Source organism: Sinocyclocheilus anshuiensis, unplaced genomic scaffold (assembly GCF_001515605.1).
Source record: "Sinocyclocheilus anshuiensis isolate Anshui unplaced genomic scaffold, SAMN03320099.WGS_v1.1 scaffold862, whole genome shotgun sequence".
Taxonomy (NCBI): domain Eukaryota; kingdom Metazoa; phylum Chordata; class Actinopteri; order Cypriniformes; family Cyprinidae; genus Sinocyclocheilus; species Sinocyclocheilus anshuiensis.
The window spans coordinates 175657-187059 of NW_015539882.1; the positions used below are offsets into that span (position 1 = coordinate 175657).

Consider the following 11403-nt stretch of genomic DNA (forward strand, 5'->3'; position numbering starts at 1 on the left):
TCTCATCTCACTGTGTGTGTGTGTGTGTGTGTGTGTGTGTGTGTGTGAGAGAGAGATGACACCATGGCTGACTGTAGGTTGTACCCACGGCTGCACTCCTCACGCTGGCAGAGTCACGGCCTCTAATAATCCAAGCTGTTATTTGGACTGTCTAATGAGATACAGAACAACATATTCCATCAACACACTGACTGTGTTTACACGCCCATGAATAATCCGATACGATATTTGCTCATATTCTGATTTTCAAATGCAGTTAAAGGGAACTGATATATGGAAGCATATGGGTAGCAAAATTCATTTTGAAATGTAATATGCAAAATGACAATGCAATATGTAAAATGGCAATGTATTTCTGTATTTAAATGTACATTTTCCCATACATATGTGCAACATTTAGTGCAAAATGAAAATGAAAATTCAATTATATAATTTACATTTGCCATTTTCTACACTAGTTTTAATATGTAAATTTAAAACATATTTTAACACTTTATACATTGCCAAATTAAAATGAAATTGTATTACCCAAATTGAATAGATATGTTTAACATGTCCAAGCAAAATTATAATTTAAATGCCATTTTTCCTAAATGCATTTAGATTTACGGGTAAGAAACACTTGAGATTGCATTTTCATCGTGAAACCGCGTGATAATTGTCGCAAAATGCAGTGTGAATTTCAAAATGCATTCTGAGCCAAAAGGGTAGCAAAATGGTGATTTAAATGTCTTTTATTTTTCTTAAATGCATTGACACTTACACTTAAGACGTTTCAATTGCATTTTCATTATATAAACTTCTGAGTAGTTTATATAAGACGGAGTTTGACATAACCATATGGATTTGACTGGAGCTGATGATATTATTAGTTAATTTAAATTTTTTCCTCAACTGTGTGGCCTTGATGACATCACCAGAGGAGGAAAGTAGCTTCAGAGGCTGAGAATGTGCACAATAAGAGCAGGGACATTTATTAAGTACGTAAATATTACTGTAAATATGGTCCACTTTGATTCCACGTTGTCATTAAAGAAAGACAGTGGTTGAAGCCTGGTATGTGCTGTTCAGCATTACTAAAAAATACAAAAATAAATGTGTATTTATTGTTGGGAAACTTGCCTCAAATCTACCATAAATCATAAAACCTCATTCCGTAACGAAAAGCTCAAACGCTGTCTTTCATGACTACTGAATCCTCTTTTTTTAATCTTTCATCTTTCTATTTTGAATATGTGGCTGTCTAAAGGACATACAGAGACAGGACAGGGACAGATACAATTTTAATATGTACAGCTTATGGCAGATAAATCTCTCCCACGTACATATCATATATCAATATTTGTATATTTGCCCAGAGGGAGGAGGCCAGTGACATATTCAGGGATAAACAAATCCATAATCTGACATGCAAAAAAAAAAACACTGTTTTAAATTATTTATATACATATATATACTATATGTACATTACATTTTTTATGGATGAACCTGTTAAAATGTCATGCATTTATACCATTATCATTTCAAACAGAGTGTGTGTGTTTTTTATTTTAATATTAAAGAAAAATTATAATATGCAATAATATATGCTATAAATAGCTCAATTATCTGGATTTTGTTTTAAGGGTACATAAAGAAATTGATATTATGAGACCAGAATACTCACAGTGGAGATACATTTTACAGAATGAATCCCCTTGATCTGTTTTGTTACATTTTGCTCTTGTTTACTTGCTGTAGAACTATTATTGTGGTACAGGAATTCTGTGCAACTATATTTCCCATCATTCCAGTGTAAAGCCCAATTCACACCAAGAACGATAACTATAAAGATAACGATATTAGCATCCACACCAGCGAACGCAGGGCTCCAGACTAACACCAGTGGCGCCAGCGCCACTAATGGCGCTTTTCCACTGCGTGGTACGACTCGGCTTGGCACGGCTCAGTACAGTACAGCACGGAACGGCTCGGCTCGGTTTGCGTTTCCACTGCAGTTCAGTACCGCTTTAGAGTGGGTGGGATTATTCACGTGTCATTTATAGTTGCGCCGCCTCTACTGCTGAAAAACGTTTTCATTCTGCCTCGCCCCATCAAGCTTTTGCTATCAACGAGAGGAACATCTGTATTTCCTCAACAGACAGCGAAACAGCCACTTTTTGAAATTCTACAGATGGTGGCACCAGGAGCAGATTTGGTAGCGCTGACGGTGGTGTGCGGGAGTATTAAAATATAGATCATTTAATTATAAAATTACTATCGTTTTGCATTAATAAGTGCAGTTACTAATAATATTACATGTTCATTTCTTGTTTATTTTTCTTTTTTTATTGTTTATACAGATTTGACAGTAAATTACTAGCTTGAGTTAAGATGCATACAAAATGTACTTTTATTAACAGTAACAGGTGTAAAATCTCATTTTTATATAGAAAATGTATATATTCCACTCTTATTAAATGTACATTATGTCAATTTAAAATGTATAAATATTACTGTCTTCATTGTTTAGATTTTTAGAAGGCACATTAACTTCTTTCTCATTTACAATTCTATGTGTTTGCTGCATAAAAACATGAGTTGATATTTGCATTGATCAGACCATAAACAGCAAGAAAGGCTTATTGGAAATGCGATCTGATAAACGGTCCGCGCTGCGCAGCTGAAAAGTAGCACGGTTTAGTTTCGCTTTCATTCGTTTGCCGTTTGATGTTTCTCAAATGCAACAGAAATGGCAGCGCTTATGAGTTGGACAACGCGGTGGTCGCGCCAGTGCAACCTCTCATAAAAATTAGTCGCACCAGCAGAAAAAATAGTCGCAAAATTTGGTCACAGTCTGGAGCCCTGGAACGATATCGTCTGTTTATTCTAAGCGCATGTGCGGCTGCCGCTTTAAATTCTCGAGCTCGTTATAGCAGGATGAATTCTGATTGGCTGTCAATGTTTTTATCGTTCATCAGCTGGAAAAAATCATTCTGAAAATGATTCCAACGATATCGTTTCTCTGTGCCTTTATCGTTATAGCTGTGGTGTCGACTCTTCTATTCTTTAATATTGAGAAAAATTTTTAGAACTATATCTTTATTGTTATCTTTATAGTTATCGTCCTTGGTGTCGCGCCGCGTTTTGACTTGAAACGTGCAGCGCTCATATTTATTCCATGGCATCATTGCCTTTTGAAGTTTAATCCAGCCATATCGCGACTCTTGTCTTTCCGTCCCCAACTGTAAGACCTCTTTAACTTATAATTAAGACATTTCTTATACCATTTAACATATTTAAAACTTTTTATGGCCTTAAGTTTGATACAACTCACTTTAGCTTAAGAATCATGATGGATCACTCATTGCACTGCTGGAATAAACTCCCCGCTGACTCACCTGATCGGTAACGTTCATCACGGGTGCCGGAGGAGCGTCTACGGTGGTATCGTGAAGCGGAGGGCGCCATGGGCGGCCGGCGCTCGTGTGCCATGGACCCCTCCAGCCCTAAAGGACACAAAGAGAGCAAGAGAGAGACAATTACATGTCTCAGCCAGGGACTCATTTATTACATATCCACTTCATTGATCTCTTCCTGTAACACTCTCCCTCACAGATGGGCTAAGAGATACAGGTACACTGATTTGTTCTCATTTTAATCAGCGGTTTCTTCTTTCAATTTCTCATTGGCAACCTACTTTCTTGTCTCATTCTAAGTTCAGTGCAGCTTTTCTTTGTAACATATTGTCATCCTCTTTTTTGGATCTCTCACCCCTTCAGACCTAAATGTTTGTTGTTTTTTACAACAGCAGTAATTGAGCTGCACAATATATTAGTACTGACCAATAATAGAGGTTTTATTAATTATTGGAAAGAGAATTTTTTTTTTTCCAAATTTAAAAATGTTTTTTTTCTATGCCAATATATAAATATACTAAACAGTCATTTAATGTTTCTACATTATAATGTTTTATGATAGATTTCGCTTGGAGATGTAAAATTCCAAACAAAACAAAACACAAGCAAAACTATGGAAGCCCGTTTCTGCCACTGAATAAAAAATGTAAAAGGTAATTACGACTTTTTATCTCACAAGTCTGACTTTTTTTTCTCGCAATTGCAAGTTGACATTTCGCAATTCTGACTTTTTCTCAGAATTGTGAGATATAAACTCGCAATTTCGAGTTATAAAGCCAGAGTTGCGAGATAAAAATCACAGTTCTGACTTTTTCTCTCTGAATTGCATGACATAAACTCGCAATTCTGACTTTCTGAGAGTCGTAAAAAAAGTCAGAATTGCAAGAAATAAACTCGGAATTTAAAAAAACAAGTCAGAATTGGGAGATAAAGACTCGCAAATGCAAGTTTGTATCTTAAAAGTAAAACAAACAAAAATAAATACTAGCAAAACAAAAGAAAAGTAATCCAAAAAACAAAACACAAGCAATCCAGAAAACATACACTAAAAATAAGCAATCCAAAAAACCAAACAAAATAGATCATTTATAAACACTGACAAACATAACTATCTAGTTATTGAAGGATAATATCTTATTTTATCCAATTTAAACAGTATATTGTTTTTCATTGGCAACAAAAGTGCAAAACATTTAAGTTAACCTTTCTACTATTGTAATGTTTTGACACTTGATTTCATTTGGTTGGAAGTGTAAAATAAAATTAAAAAATAAAACAATGCAAAAATATGAAAAATAATTTAAACATTGGCAGTCCTATATAACTTTTTGTTAACAGATTCTGAAGAAAAATCTGTTTAATTCTGCAGAGCAGAGAATTTTCTGATTTTACGAATAACATTTTCAAATTCTGTGGAAATCTGTTGAGAGTTCTGTGAGTTTTGTGGCTGCCGGTTCCATGTGGGCCATATATAGACGATCCATATCTACCAATATGTCTATGCCAGTGCAGCCCTGATTGAGAAAAGATCAAATATTTAATTCCAGGCACACACAGCAGCGATTGGTCGGCTATGACTCATATCAATGGCTCTTGTGATGAGCCAGCTCTGTTCTCTTCTGTTGTTCTTTGTTGTCTTGGATTCAGAACGGAGAGCTTAGCACCACTCTGCTCCTCCTGGCAGATTTTAGGACACGTGAGACGGCCCAGGTTGCGCTCAGCGTTCCAGCCAAGAGCTCTGCGTGCAGGCCGGAGAAATCAATTTTGGCCCCATGCTGACATAGCCTAAGACACCAGCGGGAGGATTTATTCATTCAATAAGGCAGAAGGTGAGACAGCAGGTTAAGTCAGAATCATGCACCAGCTCATGCAGCGGAGGATGTGATGGTGCATTTCTGACTCACGTACTATGAACACACAGTCTTTCTCCTACTAAAAAGCCGAGGGTTAACAGTCACCGATCAATACTGATTGGGTTAACGTCTAAGTACGGCTGTCATTCAGTCGAAGGCAGCCACGGAGACAATCTCTCCTCTGTTCTGGTAACCGGATGCTCTTAAAAACTAGGAGACACACACACACACACACACACACACACACACACACACAATCACTGAGGGAGGTGTCACTGTGCCACGTTCCCTTGCTCCAGTACATAAAACAACTGATCCTTAAACGCAAGTTCATGCCTTTACCGGACTGTTAAATAACACCAGTTCCCGCAGGAATGAAGGCATCGCATTGAGTCTGGCGCATGCCGCTCTTCGCGCCACAGTCTACGATACATGCTTTGTGCCCGAGCATGATGTCATGTATATATTTTTTTCACTGGGAGCCAGACTGGGAACATGCGGGCTGCCTGTTGCTATGGCAACAGAAGCCATGCTAATCAACAATGCAGCCAGACACGCCGAGCACAAATCAGAGACCTTCAAAAGTTACATAAATTCTTACCAAACTATAAAAGCAGCACTAACTTTATTGGTAGGGCTGGGCGATACAGCTGAAAATATAATATCTTAATATTTTTTCAACCATTTGAAGACATACAACTTGATATTTATGCATTTGCCTTGAATATGCCTTCAAAAAGGTGACTTTAAAATATAAAAAGCAGTAACAAAGCTTGTTTTACACATGCACAAAATTTCTTTTAAAAAGCATGAAAATTGAAATTTTTATTTAGGCTATATGCACCATATTAAAATAATTCCAGAGAAAGGCAATATTTAAATATTTATCGATATATTTTACAAGTGTTTCATACATTTTTTTTGAGTGATTTAGTAAATGAATTATTGAATCCGACTTTTCGGTTCACTGAAAGCATTTGAATTCATGGAACACACTCATAGTTTCAAATCACAAAGCAAGAAGAGATTATGAAACTTGTCTAAACATATTGTCCTAAATACCTGTCTGGGAAAACTGTAAAAGAGAAGAAATCACCTCATCTAGAAAAAAGCACAGTTCTTCTTAAAATGTTCTTCGACACCAAGCAATTACTCTACCGAGCTCTTCATTTTAATGATGCCGGTGTGCTTTTAAAGACTGATGCCATCTGAAGTCGGAGACGCTTGATCAGCAGTGACTCTCTGCATTTTATCGATAGTCTAAATGTAAATGCAAAGTATTTACTTTAAGTGCACTTAAACGAGTGACCAGGGTGATCAACTGAGGAATCCCTTATTGAAAAGCAACACTGAACATTAGATTTTTTCCCCACTAATATTCATAAGAAGGGGTTGTTTCAGTTCAATGAAACGAGAGAAAAAAGTTCTAAGCACCTTTTATGAAGCTCTTGAGAAGAGCTTAGAGGAGCCTCTTAATTCTGGTGCCTACAGTCACTTATCAGCTCATTTTAAAGCAGCACTGAAGAAAAAGCGGGCAAATAGACTGATTAAGTCTGGAGCCAGCCTGGGTTATGGATGGCCTTGCTTTCCAAATAAGATTTTCACAGGAGTGAAGAGACCAAATAGAGCTGTTGGAGCTTCAGACTTTAAGGCTGCATTTAGACTGTCAACCAACTCTAATTTGTTAAACTCCATGTATAAGATGTTTATAAAATCAATTTTTATACATCTGATTTAGGCCACTTTTGAATGTTTCTAAATCAGATATCTGATCATCTAACCTACATCTAAACATTCATATTATAGGGTTAGGGATGAGAACAAACCTCTAAGTGCTACAAACATGAATGATACTTCAAATCATGCACATTCTCTAAGCTTCCTGCCTGTCAAATAATAAAATGGGCATTTAAATCCCATAAGCCTGCATAAAGGTGGATATATAGGTGTGCAACCTTATCATCCGCATAGTAATGCAGCCTAGGATGCCCTACAAAAGTCATTGCTCATTTAAATGAGAGAACGACTGTGAAATCCATCTGTTGAGATCTTAATGCCTAGAATATTAGCCCACAGGAAACAGATTCCCATTGCAGGTTTTTAGGATCTGTTTAAATGAGAGAACGGAAGGCAAACCCATCTGCTGTAGAAAAGCTGGTTCTGTCAGCTGTTTAAACCTGTGCAAATGGGTACAAATGCACTTTGTGACCCTTTAAATGTGAGGTGAGAGTTGGGGCTCTTACCTGGAGGGTGGGGCAGATACGCCCCGAGCAGTTTTGACCTCTTCTTCTCATATCCTTTCTGAGTGATGTCGCCTGCAAGAGAAAGGGAGCGTCAAAAATGTGCAAACAGCCTTTATAAACATAAAAAACTAATAAATCACAATCGGCTCTTTGCTTAAGCGAATTATAATTGTAGAATGACACCACACCTCCTGCTTTATTCAGGATATCCATTTTTGGTTTGGAAAACATTTCATATTTTTTCAGAAAATGGTTAGGTAAGGTGTTTTGGGCAGATCTTTGAGGAAACCATCCGCATGTGTGGGAGACGGAGAGCACATCCTGCAATGATTAATGTAACAAGGTTTTGTGACTTGTCACAAAGCATTAGGCAACTGGGCCGTCGCATTTGCGTGGAACTTAAGAAAAGATCTGGTGCATAACGAGAGCACGGCGGAGACTCGACAAGTGACAGAATAACTAAATGAAAGAGCTACGATAAATCAATAGTTCTGTTACAAAACCTAGCGAGCCGCCTCACTGTCTATTGCCTACATAGGCAGCTGCCTTTTAAGGTAGAATAATAAATTAAATTAATTTCTGACTTTTAACGCTGAACAGCACACACATAGCGCTGTTCATGAGCAGAACAAACGAATGATTCATCTCGCTAAGCTAACAATGTAAAACTTCTAAGCACTGAAATACACAACCACACAAATGTAAAACATGCCATTTTAATTATGATATTTTTTGGTACTTAATAAAATAAAAGCATCCATCTACTAAATATAACAGAAAATATGACCATTTCAATAATTATATTTAATTAATTTTGTTGATTCTTTCTGCCGCTGAATGAAACGTATCCATCCACCATACCTAAAGATAACATTAAATATGCTATTTTTAATTAATATACTGAATTATTTGTATTAATACTTTCTGCTACTGAATTAAATATATATTGCCATTCAACGTATGAAGTCTCTAATGCTCACCAAGGCTGCATTTATTTGATTAAAAATACAGTAAAAACAGTAATGTAAAATATTAGCACAATTTTAAAGAACTGTTGTTTTCTATTTAAATATATCTAAAAAATATAAGTTATTCCTGTGAAGCAAAACTGATTTTTCAGCAGCCATTACTCCAGTCTTTAGTGTCACATGATCCTTCAGAAATCATTCTAGTATGCTGCTCAAGAAACATTTCTCATCATATCAATGTTAAAAACGGTTGTGCTGAATATTTTTGTGTAAACCGTGAAACTTTTTGTCAGGATTCTTTGATGAAAGGAAAGTAAAAAAAAATACATTTATTTGAAATAAAAATCTTTTGTTACTTTGTAAATGTCTTTACCGTCACTTTTGATTAATTTAATGCTTGTTGAATTAAAGTACTAATTTTCATTCTGGGACTGCATTCTCAATACCTGCATTTCCATTACCCTTCCAATTGCGCAAATTGAAAATACGCCCAATCGAAACACGTCAATTTTGCAAAAACTCTCATATATCGCAAAAAATGTTTAAGCTCGCATGAGGTGGATTTTCAGTAAATTCAAAAAAGGAATATTTTGCAAAATTGCAATGGAAACTTGAAACTTTTTTTGGCATTTACAGGTCACCTGTCTTACATAACAATCACATGATCATTGTTTAATGTACTATAACCTCCCAGAAACACCTGATATGTGGTCGCTCTCAAGTATAATGGGCTTTCCTTGCCATTAAAGCTTGGATGGATAACCCCTTATTAACACTGCACATGTCTGCGGTGCATTACGGCTCCGACACGGCCACCGAAGCTGATCGCGGCCACCCAGTCAATCTTGTTAATCTTGTGGTCTTGCGAGACTCTCTGCATTTTATCGATAGTCTAAATGTAAATGCAAAGTATTTACTTTAAGTGCACTTAAACGAGTGACCAGGGTGATCAACTGAGGAATCCCTTATTGAAAAGCAACACTGAACATTAGATTTTTTCCCCACTAATATTCATAAGAAGGGGTTGTTTCAGTTCAATGAAACGAGAGAAAAAAGTTCTAAGCACCTTTTATGAAGCTCTTGAGAAGAGCTTAGAGGAGCCTCTTAATTCTGGTGCCTACAGTCACTTATCAGCTCATTTTAAAGCAGCACTGAAGAAAAAGCGGGCAAATAGACTGATTAAGTCTGGAGCCAGCCTGGGTTATGGATGGCCTTGCTTTCCAAATAAGATTTTCACAGGAGTGAAGAGACCAAATAGAGCTGTTGGAGCTTCAGACTTTAAGGCTGCATTTAGACTGTCAACCAACTCTAATTTGTTAAACTCCATGTATAAGATGTTTATAAAATCAATTTTTATACATCTGATTTAGGCCACTTTTGAATGTTTCTAAATCAGATATCTGATCATCTAACCTACATCTAAACATTCATATTATAGGGTTAGGGATGAGAACAAACCTCTAAGTGCTACAAACATGAATGATACTTCAAATCATGCACATTCTCTAAGCTTCCTGCCTGTCAAATAATAAAATGGGCATTTAAATCCCATAAGCCTGCATAAAGGTGGATATATAGGTGTGCAACCTTATCATCCGCATAGTAATGCAGCCTAGGATGCCCTACAGAAGTCATTGCTCATTTAAATGAGAGAACGACTGTGAAATCCATCTGTTGAGATCTTAATGCCTAGAATATTAGCCCACAGGAAACAGATTCCCATTGCAGGTTTTTAGGATCTGTTTAAATGAGAGAACGGAAGGCAAACCCATCTGCTGTAGAAAAGCTGGTTCTGTCAGCTGTTTAAACCTGTGCAAATGGGTACAAATGCACTTTGTGACCCTTTAAATGTGAGGTGAGAGTTGGGGCTCTTACCTGGAGGGTGGGGCAGATACGCCCCGAGCAGTTTTGACCTCTTCTTCTCATATCCTTTCTGAGTGATGTCGCCTGCAAGAGAAAGGGAGCGTCAAAAATGTGCAAACAGCCTTTATAAACATAAAAAACTAATAAATCACAATCGGCTCTTTGCTTAAGCGAATTATAATTGTAGAATGACACCACACCTCCTGCTTTATTCAGGATATCCATTTTTGGTTTGGAAAACATTTCATATTTTTTCAGAAAATGGTTAGGTAAGGTGTTTTGGGCAGATCTTTGAGGAAACCATCCGCATGTGTGGGAGACGGAGAGCACATCCTGCAATGATTAATGTAACAAGGTTTTGTGACTTGTCACAAAGCATTAGGCAACTGGGCCGTCGCATTTGCGTGGAACTTAAGAAAAGATCTGGTGCATAACGAGAGCACGGCGGAGACTCGACAAGTGACAGAATAACTAAATGAAAGAGCTACGATAAATCAATAGTTCTGTTACAAAACCTAGCGAGCCGCCTCACTGTCTATTGCCTACATAGGCAGCTGCCTTTTAAGGTAGAATAATAAATTAAATTAATTTCTGACTTTTAACGCTGAACAGCACACACATAGCGCTGTTCATGAGCAGAACAAACGAATGATTCATCTCGCTAAGCTAACAATGTAAAACTTCTAAGCACTGAAATACACAACCACACAAATGTAAAACATGCCATTTTAATTATGATATTTTTTGGTACTTAATAAAATAAAAGCATCCATCTACTAAATATAACAGAAAATATGACCATTTCAATAATTATATTTAATTAATTTTGTTGATTCTTTCTGCCGCTGAATGAAACGTATCCATCCACCATACCTAAAGATAACATTAAATATGCTATTTTTAATTAATATACTGAATTATTTGTATTAATACTTTCTGCTACTGAATTAAATATATATTGCCATTCAAACGTTTGGCTTCTGTTTGAAGTCTCTAATGCTCACCAAGGCTGCATTTATTTGATTAAAAATACAGTAAAAACAGTAATGTAAAATATTAGCACAATTTTAAAGAACTG

General features: G+C 36.5%; 1 protein-coding gene across 1 annotated transcript in view; it reads right to left on the reverse strand.

The window, feature by feature from the left end:
• LOC107685457 (disco-interacting protein 2 homolog C) overlaps positions 1–10550 on the reverse strand; it is a 66499-nt gene extending 55949 nt beyond the window's left edge. Inside the window, exons 1-3 of the mRNA XM_016482049.1 lie at positions 10526–10550; positions 10338–10409; positions 3381–3488 (exon numbers count right to left, since the gene is read on the reverse strand). Of these exons, the coding sequence (XP_016337535.1) occupies positions 3381–3488; positions 10338–10409; positions 10526–10550 (205 nt within the window). The remainder of the gene's footprint in view (positions 1–3380; positions 3489–10337; positions 10410–10525) is intronic.
• Positions 10551–11403: the final 853 nt, after the last annotated feature.